Raw genomic sequence first — 18995 nt, forward strand, 5'->3', positions numbered from 1 at the left:
CAAGCATGTGTAGGCTGCCCGCATTGGTATACAGCCTGTTGTCTCGCCAGTTCTGCTTTCTTTGCTTTTACTTCTATTTGATGAGTTCTTCCTTTTCTTTACTGTTGCTGGAATAAATTGGTCATAATGGTCTGCCAAAAATTGCTTGCCACCCTTACTTGTGCCAAAAATTCTTTGCCCCACTTTCAACATTTCTTTATACATGCCAGATTTTGGGGGACCCAAATTTAGCACCTTAGATTATCTTAGATTTTTTTTTTTATTTATTTTATTTTCCCATAATTCACATGAAATCACACAAGTATGAATTTTAAAAAACAAATAAACAAAGGCAATATCAAACAAACGAATTATGGAGGGGATGACCAGAAGGCCAATAAGGCCAGAGGAAGTCGCCCCCTTTAACAAAGAAAATGTTCTAGGCATAATGCGAGTTTAGCAAGCAGGACGTTTTGCACACTTGAACATGTTTCTACATCTTTCAAGGACGTACATAGCATCGAAATGATGCCCAAATTATACCCATATTTCAAGTTGCCAAAAAGTGGTTCCCCCTTTTGACCTGCTAAAATATCTTTGCCCCGTCCGCCATAATCACCTGGTATACAAATAGTTATTGCACCACCCTAATTCCAGTTGGAATTCCAGGTGGGTAACTAGAGATAGGCAATTTTGTTTTTTCTTTCCTCTATCATGATGATGTTTTTGGCGATAAGCAAGTCCAATATTTTGTAGTAGTGGATGCCGACACACACTACGATATTTACTCTCAATTTTGGTCAGTTAAATATTATTTTAAACACAAATCTTTTTTATAAAATAATGAAATGATCTTTACTTCCCTTAAGGCCAGAGTAATGGTACAGAACGTGGACCTTTTCGAGCATCATTTTTTCTGAATTGTATGTCCAAAGTATATAAAACTATACATTTTTGGAAAGGAAATGAGTCAAGGAATCCCATGGTGACGTCAGATTTGTTCAAAAATCTCGAGTTTTTGAAAAAATTACAAAAATTCACTTTTTACCCCAATTTTTTTGTGACAAAAATCCGTTCGGAGTAAAAAAAATTCAGTTAGCTTTTCATGAGGAAGAGAAGTGAACTTAGGGAAGGTTTTTTTATTTTTTTGAAATTCGTCTCTTTTTTTCGAAATATTGAAAAAAAGTATGTGAAAAAAACCATTTTGTCACTCTATTAAGCTAAAAATTGCACATAATGATGTATATTTTTGTTTAAAAAAATTATTTGAAAAATTGAGAAAACCTTCCCTAAACTTTGATGTACTCTAAAGGATAGTGCAAAAAGTTTACCCTTTGCTTGCATATTTTTCGAGTTATCTTGTCACAAAAATCGCGCAATATTGTCAAAAGTGAACTCTGAGAAATCGACGTTTTAGTAAAAAAATGTCAAAATTATGCACAAAACGTCCTGATATTTTAAAACGGCAAGACTTTCACACTTGTAAAAGCTGTATCTGGTGCATGGTCTTAATATGCATCTTTTTGCACCAATGAACCTATAATGTCTGCTTTCAGTGCGCCAAAATTCAAAATAATTAAAAAATCTAAGTGGCATTTTGACTGCAAATTTTTGTTTTGCTGACGTTAACATAGACATATCACCTAGACCTATGACTGCCCATCACTAACCATGGCAGTAGGTGAAGCCTCGTATCCAAGGTGATTTTTGTCGGGTGGTCGGACGCGGAGAAATAAGCGTTCATGTCTGGAGAGAAAAACGTGCTCGTTTGCATAGACATACCACCTAGACCTATTACTGCCAATCCTTTACCACAGCGGGAGGTGAAGCCCCGTATCCAAGGTGATATTGACGAATTGACGGGGTTACTAGGCGCGGAGAAATATCGCATACATGTTTGACGCGCTCGTTTGCGTGATTACTGCGCCGTTATCGCCGCGTCAAATGCAACATGTTCCATAGACGCGAACATGTCTGCTTGTTTGCGTCCGGGTATGCGTTCTTGTCAAATTCGTTGCTAAGCAGTGTGGGCTTCACTACGTGAGTAAAAGTCATTGGTCTAGGTTCTCGTTTGTCTGGGCTCGTTTGCGTGATTGTTGCGCCATTATCGCTCGCGTCAAAAGCAACATGTTCCATACACGCGAACAAATCTGCTTGCTTGCGTCCGGGTATGCGTCTTTGTCAAAGTCGTTGCTAAGCAGTGTCGGCTTCACTACGCGAACCAAAGTTCTAGGTCTAGGAATTTGTTTGTCTGGGGACGTTAACACCATACCGAATGCGCCTTGACTGCGTTAGACATACGCGCAGAGTTGCGCCGCGTCACGCGACGCGAATAGCGCGCGTAATCACAATATTTCGCATTCGCGCATTTCTGACTCATTATTTCGCGCCAATTCACTAAGCTGTCATGAGCCATGTGACTTTTTAGAGTTGAAAAGAGTGAAATAAATCAAGCAAAAGTACGAATAAATATTAGCAAGTAGTATTTTATCAGTTTCGAGTGAAAGAATACATCTTAGTGTTGATAAATATCAAAAAATCTCAAATTCGGTCGTGGACGAATGTGTCTTCCATTACTCTGGCCTTAACATGAAAATAATCTTTATGTTTTTAGTAAGTATATACATGTCCTGCTACTTATTATAAATTTTGAACCAGGTCTATAACTAACTGTTGTGAACATACAATGTACTTACAATGTATGAGGCAAACCCTCTTGTGGTCATGCCTTGTGCGCCTCTGACTTCCATCTGTGGTCTTTTCTCTATTTGTAGACATGTCTTGGTCAGTCGATGTTGATGCCAGCATGATATCTTGTCCTTGTTGGGCAATGTCAGTTTCTGTAACACACATAAAATACATAACAATTCAATAAATAATCACCAAACAACAATAAATGATTTTATAAGTTCTAAAGGAGTATTGTGTGATCCTATCACCCTCTTTTTTATGAAAATTTTCAGTAGATATATCCACAAAAAAAGCTTGCTCCAAAATTTCAGTTGATTCTGATATTGCGTTTGCAAGTTATGCATGAATATGTGTATTACACTGCTTCATAGACAATGTGTTGTAATTTTTTGTAAATAGACATTATTTAGCCAGAGGTTTAACAGTGACGTATAAAAATCTTTTTTTGAGAAAGATGGTGGGATGATGCTGTGGATCACGAAATGCCCTTTTAAGCATTATTTCTCAACAATAAATGTTTGACAAGAATGCATGCAAAAATCATTTCAGTCTCTGAGGGCACACATTATGGTAGTATTATTATTTACAAAAACTTCAAGATCTCTTTGACACGTTACAAGCCTTATACATAATTACATATTAATGAGCACTTTCAAGTCATATTAGCTCATTAAAGCCATATTATACCTCACTTGTTCGGCTCAAAATTAAAAGGGGACATACTACTACTACTACTACTACTACTACTACTACTACTACAAAGTTCTTAGGGCGCAATTCGCAAAGAAAGCATCGTTGCGCTTACAATAAAAAACAAATACAGAAGAAAACCAGTGATGAAAAAAGAAAACAGTTCAGAATAAATAAGTTTTGAGTCTCTGTTTGAAAAGAGTGACCGATGGCGAAAGTCTGATTTCTGTTGGTAATGAGTTCCACCAGCTACAGGGTAACGACGATCGCCGGCGACACTGATGGATCTATCAGCCAGGAGACGAGTGGTGTCATTACTTGATCTGAGAGTCCTTTGTGGAATATAAGTAGGAGTCAGTTTGTTGGTGATGTACTTCGGAGCAAGGTTATTGAGAGACTTGTAGATATGCAGAAGAATTTTGAAAGTGATGCGTTTATCAATGCTGAGCCAGTTGAGAGATGAGACTAATGGGTGAGCTTCGACTCGACGACCAACAGCAAAGATGACACACGCGGTGGAGTTCTGATGTCTTTGAAGGCGGCTTATGTCTTTTGCAGAGAGCTGAAGGAAGAGTGCGTTACAATAGTCGAGCCTGGAGAGTATCAGTGCTCTTACTTCATGATGGCAGGTATCTTGATTGATGTAACACCGGATACGCCACAATTTCTTTATCTGGAAGAGCGTATTTCTGCGGAGAATGTTAACATGAGCAGTAAGAGACACGTTGACACGTGACAACCCAGGTTGCGAATGACAGAAGACAGATTGATAGTGGAGTCGCCGATGGTGAGTTGAATGTTCTGTATGTCCAAGAGCTTGAGATAATGATTTGATGCTGCAATGAAAACCTCAATCTTGGAGTTATTGAGTTTCAGATAGTTGGCGGTGAGGCAAGATTTTATGTCAGCAATGCAGCATGATATCTTGTTTAAGGGCGCACACCACTAAATAATCGTCCCATTGAAATACGTGTAAAAACACTAGTTTTATTTATTCGTTTTGAGGCCTTTTCGGCGCTTTCTGAGAATTTTAATGATAACCAGTCGATTGCAAATCGATGAAAGTTTAACATATGTTTCAATGTATGGGTAGTCTTCCACCTCGTTTTCCCGGTAGGAGCCGCTAAACAGCGCCCTCACTGTTTTTGACATGCTCTCATGACTGTAAACCCGTTTCTGCCCATTTTTTAATACGCGGACCTATTTTCTCGATAATTATAAAAATGCGACTTTTTAGTGATTCAAATTCATGCACAGGCTTTACACTTTCATTTAAGCTACAATTCGCTACTCTTTCTGATTATTAGTCCAAAGAGCAGCCCATAATACCTCAAAAACTTTCTGAATTTTACCGGAACTCAGTAGGGTTGCACAAATGGCGCATTGATTTAGTGGTGTGCTCCCTTCAAGGGTTAATGATGTTCATAAAATTGAGTTCTTTTATCTTTTTCTTGAAATATAAAATGTTTTGAGTAAAACACTTTAAATTTAAGTGCTCTGTGACATTCACATCAAGAGAACTAGCCTTTCAAAGTTCTATGGTGGATTCCGAAAATAGGCAAATTTTCAACATTTTGACCATTCATGCTTATTCTTCTAAATTTGCATTGAATTCCAATTCTCTAGATAGTTTTTGACCGTCTTTCTGATAAAATTCGGTTTTAAATAAGAGTAAATTACGTTTAATAATTGCAAGGGTCTACTGTTAATGATTTTATAACAATCACCTCCCCCCCCCGCCCCCTAGAAAACCAAGATTTGCAGCTTTAAAGGGCATGCACCGTTTTGTCACCTTAAGCCCAAATTGCTTAAAATCCAAGAAATCTTGTTTTCACACAATTTGTGGCAATTTCTTGAACTTTGAAGGCCTCTGAGGGAATAATCTTAGCGCGACTTGCATCTAAAACGCATTAAATATATTCACTAACATGTAAACCATCTATTTAAATCGAAAAAACTGCAATTTAATCAACAGCCATTTCAATTTGGGCTGAATCTCTGAAAAGCACGGTTTTACTCCTAGGCCCTTCAAGGGTTTTTTGATGTTCATAAAATTGAGTTCTTTTATCTTTTTCTTGAAATATAAAATGTTTTGAGTAAAACACTTTAAATTTAAGTGCTCTGTGACATTCACATCAAGAGAACTAGCCTTTCAAAATTCTATGGTGGATTCCGAAAATAGGCAAATTTTCAACATTTTGACCATTCATGCTTATTCTTCTAAATTTGCATTGAATTCCAATTCTCTAGATAGTTTTTGACCGTCTTTCTGATAAAATTCGGTTTTAAATAAGAGTAAATTACGTTTAATAATTGCAAGGGTCTACTGTTAATGATTTTATAACAATCACCTCCCCCCCCCGCCCCCTAGAAAACCAAGATTTGCAGCTTTAAAGGGCATGCACCGTTTTGTCACCTTAAGCCCAAATTGCTTAAAATCCAAGAAATCTTGTTTTCACACAATTTGTGGCAATTTCTTGAACTTTGAAGGCCTCTGAGGGAATAATCTTAGCGCGACTTGCATCTAAAACGCATTAAATATATTCACTAACATGTAAACCATCTATTTAAATCGAAAAAACTGCAATTTAATCAACAGCCATTTCAATTTGGGCTGAATCTCTGAAAAGCACGGTTTTACTCCTGGGCCCTTCGAAGGGCGCACACCACTAAATAATCGTCCCATTGAAATACGTGTAAAAACACTAGTTTTATTTATTCGTTTTGAGGCCTTTTCGGCGCTTTCTGAGAATTTTAATGATAACCAGTCGATTGCAAATCGATGAAAGTTTAACATATGTTTCAATGTATGGGTAGTCTTCCACCTCGTTTTCCCGGTAGGAGCCGCTAAACAGCGCCCTCACTGTTTTTGACATGCTCTCATGACTGTAAACCCGTTTCTGTCCATTTTTTTTTACGCGGACCTATTATCTCGATAATTATAAAAATGCGACTTTTTTAGTGATTCAAATTCATGCACAGGCTTTACACTTTCATTTAAGCTACAATTCGCTACTCTTTCTGATTATTAGTCCAAAGAGCAGCCCATAATACCTCAAAAACTTTCTGAATTTTACCGGAACTCAGTAGGGTTGCACAAATGGCGCATTGATTTAGTGGTGTGCTCCCTTCAAGGGTTTTTGATGTTCATAAAATTGAGTTCTTTTATCTTTTCTTGAAATATAAAATGTTTTGAGTAAAACACTTTAAATTTAAGTGCTCTGTGACATTCACATCAAGAGAACTAGCCTTTCAAAGTTCTATGGTGGATTCGAAAATAGGCAAATTTTCAACATTTTGACCATTCATGCTTATTCTTCTAAATTTGCATTGAATTCCAATTCTCTAGATAGTTTTTGACCGTCTTTCTGATAAAATTCGGTTTTAAATAAGAGTAAATTACGTTTAATAATTGCAAGGGTCTACTGTTAATGATTTTATAACAATCACCCCCCCGCCCCTAGAAAACCAAGATTTGCAGCTTTAAAGGGCATGCACCGTTTTGTCACCTTAAGCCCAAATTGCTTAAAATCCAAGAAATCTTGTTTTCACACAATTTGTGGCAATTTCTTGAACTTTGAAGGCCTCTGAGGGAATAATCTTAGCGCGACTTGCATCTAAAACGCATTAAATATATTCACTAACATGTAAACCATCTATTTAAATCGAAAAAACTGCAATTTAATCAACAGCCATTTCAATTTGGGCTGAATCTCTGAAAAGCACGGTTTTACTCCTAGGCCCTTCGAAGGGCGCACACCACTAAATAATCGTCCCATTGAAATACGTGTAAAAACACTAGTTTTATTTATTCGTTTTGAGGCCTTTTCGGCGCTTTCTGAGAATTTTAATGATAACCAGTCGATTGCAAATCGATGAAAGTTTAACATATGTTTCAATGTATGGGTAGTCTTCCACCTCGTTTTCCCGGTAGGAGCCGCTAAACAGCGCCCTCACTGTTTTGACATGCTCTCATGACTGTAAACCCGTTTCTGCCCATTTTTAATACGCGGACCTATTTTCTCGATAATTATAAAATGCGACTTTTTAGTGATTCAAATTCATGCACAGGCTTTACACTTTCATTTAAGCTACAATTCGCTACTCTTTCTGATTATTAGTCCAAAGAGCAGCCCATAATACCTCAAAAACTTTCTGAATTTTACCGGAACTCAGTAGGGTTGCACAAATGGCGCATTGATTTAGTGGTGTGCTCCCTTCAAGGGTTTTTGATGTTCATAAAATTGAGTTCTTTTATCTTTTTCTTGAAATATAAAATGTTTTGAGTAAAACACTTTAAATTTAAGTGCTCTGTGACATTCACATCAAGAGAACTAGCCTTTCAAAGTTCTATGGTGGATTCCGAAAATAGGCAAATTTTCAACATTTTGACCATTCATGCTTATTCTTCTAAATTTGCATTGAATTCCAATTCTCTAGATAGTTTTTGACCGTCTTTCTGATAAAATTCGGTTTTAAATAAGAGTAAATTACGTTTAATAATTGCAAGGGTCTACTGTTAATGATTTTATAACAATCCCCCCCCCCGCCCCCTAGAAAACCAAGATTTGCAGCTTTAAAGGGCATGCACCGTTTTGTCACCTTAAGCCCAAATTGCTTAAAATCCAAGAAATCTTGTTTTCACACAATTTGTGGCAATTTCTTGAACTTTGAAGGCCTCTGAGGGAATAATCTTAGCACGACTTGCATCTAAAACGCATTAAATATATTCACTAACATGTAAACCATCTATTTAAATCGAAAAAACTGCAATTTAATCAACAGCCATTTCAATTTGGGCTGAATCTCTGAAAAGCACGGTTTTACTCCTAGGCCCTTCGAAGGGCGCACACCACTAAATAATCGTCCCATTGAAATACGTGTAAAAACACTAGTTTTATTTATTCGTTTTGAGGCCTTTTCGGCGCTTTCTGAGAATTTTAATGATAACCAGTCGATTGCAAATCGATGAAAGTTTAACATATGTTTCAATGTATGGGTAGTCTTCCACCTCGTTTTCCCGGTAGGAGCCGCTAAACAGCGCCCTCACTGTTTTTGACATGCTCTCATGACTGTAAACCCGTTTCTGCCCATTTTTTAATACGCGGACCTATTTTCTCGATAATTATAAAAATGCGACTTTTTAGTGCTTCAAATTCATGCACAGGCTTTACACTTTCATTTAAGCTACAATTCGCTACTCTTTCTGATTATTAGTCCAAAGAGCAGCCCATAATACCTCAAAAACTTTCTGAATTTTACCGGAACTCAGTAGGGTTGCACAAATGGCGCATTGATTTAGTGGTGTGCTCCCTTAATGCCTTGATGATGTCGTCAGGATTACGCGGGTTAAAAGCAACATACAATATTGCGAGTCATCAGCATACTGATGGTAATCGCCCATAGCAAAAAGAAAAGTTTCCCGGTGACCACCCAATGAAAACCCATCAGAAACCTTTCGGGTACCTTTTCCAGAGTTATCCGAAAGTGCCCGCTAGCTTGGTCCAACATTGAATTGGGGGAGCGGGGGCAGAGATATACCAAAAGACAGGCAAAGTGTGCCAACCTTTTTTTCGTGGATTGTCCGAGTCAAATCCTAAATATTGCATCTGTTTTCCGTTTTTACTCAATATTTTTGCAACGGAATGTTGTATTAACTTCATATTTCACACAAAAACATATAAGAGATAGGGCTTTATGATAAATTTTTTTTTAAAATAGAAAAATGTATTTGTTAATTTAGGAGGTGGTCATTAAAAACATCGCTAATGCCTGGTTTTGCGTCTTGGCTTGAGTCTGAATTACGCGAGAACTTTTTGGCAAAAAAAGAAAGAATGATTTTTAAATGTAGTATTACATCTAATTGCTTCTAATGCAAATTATAAATAAAAAGAACGGAATGGGCAATTTTTAATCAGCTATTATTACTTCAAATTAATATAATTACACCCGTATCATAGATAGGGCAATTTAATGTATGTCTATATAAAAACATCATCAGTGCGGCAATTACGATGATATTTGTACAGTGCCGTAAAATATAGGTAGATATACAGAAAAAAGATGGACATTGGCAAAGATTAATAGAATGACAAATATAATATGATGAAGGATATTGTAAAATAATAATTTTAAAAAAAGGAAAGGAAATCTAAATATATTCAGGGCCTCGAACCCGTGTTTCACTGCGCCTGTGGTAGATGCCGTAATTAACCATTGCGCCACAGAGCTGTGTAACTACATATCTCAGAAAACAGTTCAATATAGCAAAATCTAGGAAAAGAGGGGTCAGCATTTTTTGAAGCAGCGCCCGCAGGCGATGCTTCCCTATTTAATTTCACTGAAATGGTTTGCATACGATTAGGTGATATTCCTCAACTTTCGTTGATACACCATTCAAAATACATTACGATAATCGAGCTCAAATGAGCCTAGAATATTACAGGTTAGGCGCATGCACATGCTGTATTTTGTTATGAGTTTGATTTGCTTGGCAGTACATGACTGAGAAAGAGAATAAGCATAGTTTGTCTTTTTAACAGTCTGTGCAAGGGTTAGCCGGTTTGTAGTATGTATTGACAGTGTAAGTAGAGGTTAACTAAGGTGAGACCACCTGTATGATGATTTTCCAACTGTAGGATAGTCATGGTAGCCGATACGCTACGCTACGATACGATACGCTACGCTACGCTACGCTACGATACGCTACGCTACGATACGCTACGATACGATACGCTACGATACGATACGCTACGCGATTATAGCATTCAATGTACTTGTAAACAAACCTGAACTCCTTGGTTATCGATTAGGGGTGGTGCAATAATTATGTGTACCCCGGGGGGGGGGGGGGTGAATTCTCAAAATAGTCTGCCAAAAATCGCTTGCCCCCCCCCTCCTCTGGCCGTGCCAAAAATCTTCGCCCCCCCCCCTTTCGACGTGCCAAAAAATCTTTGCCCCCCCCCCCCTACACATGCAAGATTTTGGGGAACCCGAATTTAAAACCTTAAATTGTCTTATCATATAGTGCGAGCGCAGCGAGCAGGAAATTTTGCATATTTGAACGTGTTCCTAACGTTTTCCGAAGCCTTTTGGCGGAATATAGAAACGGTGCCCAAAATATCTGTGCCAAAAATTGCTTGCCCCCCCTTTCGACCTGCCAAAATCGCTTGACCCCTCCCTTTTGACCTGCCAAAAATGCTTGCCCCCCCCTTTTGGCCTGCCAAAAAATCTTTGCCCCCCCTATAATTCACCCCCCGGGGGGTACACATAATTATTGCACCACCCCTTAGCATGGTCTTTAACATTTTTGACACTCGATCTCAGTCCTATAACTTGATAATTTCTAGAACCTCGTCCTCAATACAACACAATTATCATGGTTGTCCTGTAGATATCAGGCGAGAACTTCGTTGGAAATAGATATATCATGCTCAGTTCATGAGTTGATGATTGTCCTGTAGTTTCATGGAGATATCAGGCAAGAACTTGGTTGAAAATATATACCTGGCCATGCTCAGTTCATGAGTTGACAACTTGTCGTGATTGATGATACAAAATTTAACTAATGATCATTTGTGACACGTTGTAAATACGTTCCTGAAAGTTCATCTCTATTGGAATATATAAATTATGAGTTTGATTTAAACTTTTGATTCAAATATAACGAACTCACTCACTCACTCATCACTCACTAAGCACTCACTCGCTAATGAAAGTTAGGAGTACTATAATTATTATAGGCCTACATTATAGGCCTACATACTTTTGATTCATTATAAAGAATTCACTCACTCATCACTCACTAACCACTCGCTCGCTAATGAAAATTACCATCGGAAATTATGAATTGATTCCTTGTCTTTGGATTAAAAGTTAAATCAAAATCACGTTTTAATTACACTAAAAAAACGGGGGTCATTATTATTTGATTTAAGGCTCTTACTCAAAGTTACGGAAACTATGATAGGCCTACATAAACTGATGATATGTCTACATAATCACATTATCATGTTCAATTTATCAGTTGACAACTTGTAATGATAGTTGTTGATCTCCCGGGCACGATCTACATTTCTGTAGCCCAACTTTGAGCACGATCTCCCGGGCACGATCTACATGCATGTTAGTACTATTAGTATGTTTAAGGAGTACATTTTTCTTACAAAATATTCTGCACATTGTGTTTTGGCAATAACGTCTTTGCAAAAATAATATTTGTCAAATGACAAGATCGTTATATTATATTTCCATACGGGAGAAATAGTATGTCCGAAATATACATAGGTACGCCACGGAGACTGGTAAAGAGTCTATATAACTTGGTTTATCTAGTTTGACAAGGGCAATTCAGATCGTTATTATTTGCATACAGGAAAATTGCGTGTCCGAAATATACTAGTACATAGGTACGCGCGGAGACTGATAACGAGTCCAAAAAATCTATAAAACTTGGTTTATCGATTGGCAAGGGGCGATTATAGCATTCAATCTTCATTCAATGTACTTGTAACACTTTTTAACACTGAAAAGTGTTTATTTAGGCCTGTCCAATTCACACTAAGTGTAAAAGACACCTAAACACCAAAGCAAACATGAAGTTAACACATAAACACAAAGAATAATCATATGACAGTATTTAAAAGATCCTAAACATCGGACATGTTGAGTTCCAAAATTGTTTAAAAAGTAATAAAATACAACAGTAAAACATCTACCCCCCCCTTACAAAAAAATTCATCACAGATTCCAAAATTTCAAAGATTTCCTTTGACGCTGCTTAACCCTTTTAAAGGGTTTTTTTATTACTCATATTTTGAAGTTTCATTAGGTTCCCTAAAGTATTCATGAAAATGGTGATGAAAAATTCTTATATCCCCCCTGAGCAAGATACAAGACCCCCATAAAACCGCCCTAAAATTGGCTTCTGCTAACCCCTGACAAATTTGAAAATATTGAATTTTGTACACATTTCAGATGACTTGTTTGAATATAACACAATGGTTTATCACTTTATTTTTTCTGTCATGTAATATTACATATTTTTACAATATAAAAATGCACAGCAAGCTTTAAAATTTTTTGGAATGTTCCATTTTCATCATGAGGGGTGAGACTATATTCTTGTATTTTTTAAATGTTGAAAATGCCTAATTTTCCCCAATCTTTGAGGAAAAAAAAAAACCTTCATATCTTTTTGTTATTTTTTATTTTTTTGTCATAAATTACCCTCGGAAATTATGAATTAATTCCTTGTCTTTGGATTAAAAGTTAAATCAAAATCACGTTTTAATAATTACACTAAAAAAACGGGGGTCATTATTATTTGATTTAAGGCTCTTACTCAAAGTTACGGAAACTATGATAGGCCTACATAAACTGATGATATGTCTACATAATCACATTATCATGTTCAATTTATCAGTTGACAACTTGTAATGATAGTTGTTGATCTCCCGGGCACGATCTACATTTCTGTAGCCCGACTTTGAGCACGATCTCCTGGGCACGATCTACATGCATGTTATTACTATTAGTATGTTTAAGGAGTACATTTTTCTTACAAAATATTCTGCACATTGTGTTTTGGCAATAACGTCTTTGCAAAAATAATATTTGTCAAATGACAAGATCGTTATATTATATTTCCATACGGGAGAAATAGTATACATGTCCGAAATATACATAGGTACGCCGCGGAGACTGGTAAAGAGTCTATATAACTTGGTTTATCTAGTTTGACAAGGGCAATTCAGATCGTTATTATTTGCATACAGGAAAATTGCGTGTCCGAAATATACTAGTACATAGGTACGCGCGGAGACTGGTAACGAGTCCAAAAAACTATAAAACTTGGTTTATCGATTGGCAAGGGGCGATTATAGCATTCAATCTTCATTCAATGTACTTGTAACACTTTTTAACACTGAAAAGTGTTTATTTAGGCCTGTCCAATTCACACTAAGTGTAAAAGACACCTAAACACCAAAGCAAACATGAAGTTAACACATAAACACAAAGAATAATCATATGACAGTATTTAAAAGATCCTAAACATCGGAAATGTTGAGTTCCAAAATTGTTTAAAAAGTAATAAAATACAACAGTAAAACATCTACCCCCCCCCCCTTACAAAAAAATTCATCACAGATTCCAAAATTTCAAAGATTTCCTTTGATGCTGCTTAACCCTTTTAAAGGGTTTTTTTATTACTCATATTTTGAAGTTTCATTAGGTTCCCTAAAGTATTCATGAAAATGGTGATGAAAAATTCTCATATCCCCCTGAGCAAGATACAAGACCCCTCTAAAACCGCCCCAAAATTGGCTTCTGCTAACCCCTGACAAATTTGAAAATATTGAATTTTGTACACATTTCAGATGACTTGTTTGAATATAACACAATGGTTTATCACTTTATTTTTTCTGTCATGTAATATTACATATTTTTACAATATAAAAATGCACAGCAAGCTTTAAAATTTTTTGGAATGTTCCATTTTCATCATGAGAGGTGAGACTATATTCTTGTATTTTTTAAATGTTGAAAATGCCTTTTTGTTATTTTTTATTTTTTTGTCATAAATTACCCCACTATTGATGTTTACAAAAATGCATTCTAAATCATGGAAACTTCTTTAGTATTTTACTTACATATCCACCAATTCAGGGCACTTTTAACAATTAGTCAAATGAGGCATTTGTGTTACTTACACTTCTACTTCCATATCACTGCATATGGTGATGATTTCAATTCAAAACTGCAACATTTTGTTTATCACTCCATACCACATGACTAAGGTGACACAAACATGTGATATTAACAAGGGTTAGTCTATTATTTCAAAGGGGTCTTTGTAGAAAACTGGGGTGTCATGGTTTTTGCTATATTCCACTGTGTAAAATGGCTGATATTGAGCAGATAATATCTGTACGGTATGCTAAATGCTCATATCTCCACAATATGATGCCATTAAATTAGGAGATTCGTTTTAACTTGGTTAAACCTGACAAATATGGTTAACAATAAAAACAAAAGACTTAAGGGGGTACTACACCCCTCAATAAATTAGTGACTATTTTTGCATTTTTCTCAAAAACTAATAACACCCTGGTAACAAAAGTTATGTATATTATAGGGGCAAGGAATCCAATTACTACACTGAAATTTCAGTGACCCAAGACAAGCGGTTCGATACTTGTGATAGAAAATGAGGTACCACTAGGATGTACCCCATTTCCTATCATATTTACTGAACCGCTTGTCTTGGTTCACTGAAATTTCAGTGTAGTAATTGGATTCCTTGCCCCAATAATATACATAACTTTTGTTACCAGTGTGTTATTATTTTTGAGAAAATACAAAATAGTCATAATTTACCACAGGGTGTAGTACCCCCTTAAAAATGTTTTTTTTTAAATATCCAGGTCTCCATGTTCAAAATGTTCAAAATGCCTTAGTTCTTCCTAATTTTAGGAACTGCATATGGTGATGACTTCAATTCAAAACTGCAACACTTTGTTCATTACTCCATACCACATGACTATGGTGACACAAACATGCGATATTAGCAAGGGTTAGTCCATTATTTCAAATAATTTTGATTTTTGAAATTTACGATATAATACAAATTTGATGGCAAATTATTAAAATTTGATATTTAACAGTCCTCGAAGTAAACTTTATCAATCTAACGATATGTACTTCATTTGTAGGCCTATGTAGCTGGGATGAAAAGCCAAACGACCAATTGAAAATTATCCAGTGGTATAGAAATCTCAATTTTTTAAAGAAAAGTGGGTGAATGAGGCTGTGGATCACGAAATGCCCTTTTAACACATGCAGATTATAATATTTTTGATTGAGAAGGGTTTTCTATATCTTTGTTCATCGTGAAAATACCAATTTTCTACCTTTGTTGATGTTATTGGACCATTATAAGCTATCTTTCTTGAGTGACACCTCTGTATTATAATGGATTAACCCACACATCAAAATACCTTTGATTGTCATATTAGACAATATAAAGGAGAAACAAATTATTTTTTATTAAAACCAAAATCAAGATTTCAAATAACCATTTAAATTAGTATATTTACAACATCTGCAATCTAGCATAAGGAAAAAGTAGTCCACTTTCGGGGCTTGTATCCGATAAACTGAAATACTCTCCATGATTTTTATTTTTTGATTTAATTAGTCTGGAATAAAACTAGTTTACCTGTGAAAATAAAAGAAATTAAAAGATACGAAGGTTTTTATTTTTTGCGTCAAAAAGTGGGTAAGAAACGCATTTTTTCACTTTTTTTCAAAAAGTGAAAAATAGGAAAACACCCCTCCTAAAAATGGAACAAACCAATTAGATTTTTACGTTTTCTTTCATATCTGTTAAGGGTAATGAATCAACCTAATACCTACAGAGTATATTTTTTTATACTGAATGGTATATCTTTGATCATCGTGAAAATACTCATTTTCTAGCTTTTTAGATGATGATATTGGCCCATTATAAGCAAACTTGAGATGTTCTAGAGTGATACCTCTGCATTATAATGGAATAGTCCAGGCTTCAAAATACCTTTGATTGTCATCTTAGACATTATAAAGGAGAAACCATTTCTTTTTATTAAAAATACACAATCAAGACTTCAAAAAACCAATTAAACTCAATATCTTTACAACATCTGCATGCTAGAATATGGAAAAAGTAGTCCACTTCCGGGGCTTCTATCTCATAAACTGAAATACTCTCCATGATTTTTATTTCTTTATTTAATTAGTCTTGCATGAAACTAGTTTACATGTGAAAATAAAAAAATTAAAAGGTATGCAGGTTTTTATTTTTGCATCAAAAAGTGGGTAAAAAACGCATTTTTCAATTTTTCTCAAAAAGTGAAAAATAGGAAAACACCCCTCCTAAAAAATGGAACAACCCAATTAGATTTTTTACTTTTTCTTTCATATCCGCTAAGATTAATATGTCAACTTAATACCTGCAGAGTATATTTTTGATTGTGAATGGTTTTCTATATCATTGTATATATTTGATCATCTTGAAAATACCCATTTTGTAGCTTTTTTGTTGTTGGAAAGGGGGATGCAGGGGGTCATTTTAGGGGGGTCTTGTATCTCGTACCAGAGGGGTCGTGAGATTTTTTTAATGTCACCAGTGTGCATAACTTGGGACACTTGCTCAACCATCAAAACATGAAAGAAATCTGCCTACCCTTGTTTTCCTCGGTCTGTCTGCTTCTACCAGACATTCCGTGTTAAACTATAATATAATGCTTTTCAAGATGCATGTAAACTCATCCCAAAAAGAAAGTATCCAGTTTGATTTTGGTTCATAAGTCAAAGATGGGGTCTGAAATCAAGACCTACCAAAAGTATGTTACAGATAAATTTATTCCACACAGTTTGATACCTCATTTGTCCAAATCGATGCGGAATTGATGACACAGCGACCTTTTAAACGCAACAACCTCAATTTTAAACGTTGCAGTAATTCCTATTGATGTGGTTTTCCTGCTTCTCAAGATTCGTCATAAAGGTACACAATAACAGAGACGAATGAAGACTGTTTGACTTGAATACAGATACTCTTTTACTCCTTCCTTAATGTTTTGCCCTTCAATCTTAGCTAATCTTCACATCTTCTCCTGCTGCACCAATGACTGCCACACAGCTGCTGCGCATGCTCTCAGTGAGACGTCTGATGCGCCCTTGATCTATCGCTGCCCATAATTGAGTAGCAGGACCAAATCAATAGGAATTACTGCAACTTTTTAAATGGAGGTGATTGCATTCACGGTTGTTTGATGTATATGGAATTGGCTTCATTATTAAGTAAATGCAAACTATAGGTGGCGCTATTTATCATAAATCACATTTCTTAATTTGCAAGGGTTAGGTAATCAATACTGCCATTTAAACAGGTAGAATAGGTGAAATAAGCAACAGAGAAATTTTATAAACATATTTCATCAAAAAATAACAGGAATTATTTGTATTAAAAACCTGAAAGTGTAATTTCCAGTATCTAAATAGCGCCACCAATCTTGTCATAAATAGATGCATTTTATATCCGAAAAAGCTTGAAAAAATGCTGTGAAAGTGAATAATGTTGTAAATAAGGGGCAATTAAAGTTTAAAATGACTCAAAAGCATCTGTAAACATTAGTATAATACCGCTTTAAACTGTTTAAGCCTAAAATTGAGTTGTACATGATGTTTTGTTTGAAAAACTAACAAATGATCACATCAAACAACCGTGCATTCAAATGGTCACTGTGTCATCAATTCTGCATTGATTTGAACACATGAGGTATCAACCTGTGCGGAATAAATTTATCTGTAACATACTTTTGGTAGGTTTTGATTTAAGGCCACATCTGTGACTTATGGAATAAAATCAAACTGGATACTTTCTTTTTGGGATGAGTTTATATAAATATACGCTCTACAGACGATATACACCCAAGAAAATCACATTTTTACGGCAATTATGTCATTAACTGAATATTTATCATATACCAGGTTTTGGCTGCATGACATTGTGTTCCACATTTAGTTCAGTTTTTGTCCTGGATAAATGACTATGGGACAAAATCGGACGGTATATACACATCTTTGAAGAGTAAAGGATTTTAATATAATACTACTTTCTTTTTTATTTTTACAAACGTGTATATCGTTCGTTTTTGTCCCGAAGTCATTTCACCCCGGCCCAAAACTGAAATAAATGTGGAGCATAATGTCAGCCAACACCTGCTATATGATAAATATTCAGTTTAATAATGAACAAATGCCGTAAAAGTGTGATTTGTTTGACTGTATATCGTCTGTAGAGCGTATATTTATATACATGCATCTTGAATAGCATTATATTATAGTTTAAGCCTGTTGAAGTTACACAGCTCTGTAGCGCAATGGTTACGGCATCTACCACTGTAAACAGGCGCAGTGAAGCACGGGTTCGAGCCCCTGAATATATTTAGATTTCTTAGTCCAGCCGAGCGGCGGCTGGACTTTTGTTTTTGGTCAGTTTCTGCTTCTTTCTTTCTTCTGTCAACCTTGACATAATTGGCTCTAGCTCCTTCATTATTTGACGGATTATAACCAAACTTGGGCAAAAGCTCCACTACCCCAGCCTTTACATTTGACATGACCCATTTGGGGTCAAATGTCACGCATGAGTAATTTTGGCTAAAAATGCGATTTTTACCAAAAATGCTTCTTGTTTTACAGATTACATGGTAGCGCAATGAGACTTGGTCATCGGCATGGACTATAGTTGGGGTCTATGGGGTAAACACAGATTTGGGGTCAAAGGTCATTAAGGGGATTTTTTCTTCACATAACCAAATACTTTCAAAATGCTTCCTTTCCTACAGATTACATAGTACAGAGATGAGATTGACACATATGCACTGACATTAGCTGGTGTCTATAGGGTAAACACGGATTTTGAGTTCAAGGTCATGAAGAGGTAAAATAGGGTTGATTACTGAAAATCACCTTAAAGTTCACTTTTTCCTGCATATTAAGTGCTGTGATCATCAGAATAATGCCAAAATGACTATAGCATTGGGTGCATATAGGGTTATAATCAGATTTGGCTTGAGCATGGAGAGGGT

General features: G+C 35.9%; 1 protein-coding gene across 1 annotated transcript in view; it reads right to left on the reverse strand.

The window, feature by feature from the left end:
- Positions 1–2577: 2577 nt before the first annotated feature.
- The window catches only part of LOC140172174 (uncharacterized), a 43573-nt gene continuing 27155 nt past the window's right edge, over positions 2578–18995 (reverse strand). The window contains exon 4 of the mRNA XM_072195500.1: positions 2578–2819. Coding sequence (XP_072051601.1) covers positions 2620–2819 — 200 coding nt within the window. The 3' untranslated portion in view covers positions 2578–2619. The remainder of the gene's footprint in view (positions 2820–18995) is intronic.

Source organism: Amphiura filiformis, chromosome 15 (assembly GCF_039555335.1).
Source record: "Amphiura filiformis chromosome 15, Afil_fr2py, whole genome shotgun sequence".
Lineage (NCBI taxonomy): Eukaryota > Metazoa > Echinodermata > Ophiuroidea > Amphilepidida > Amphiuridae > Amphiura > Amphiura filiformis.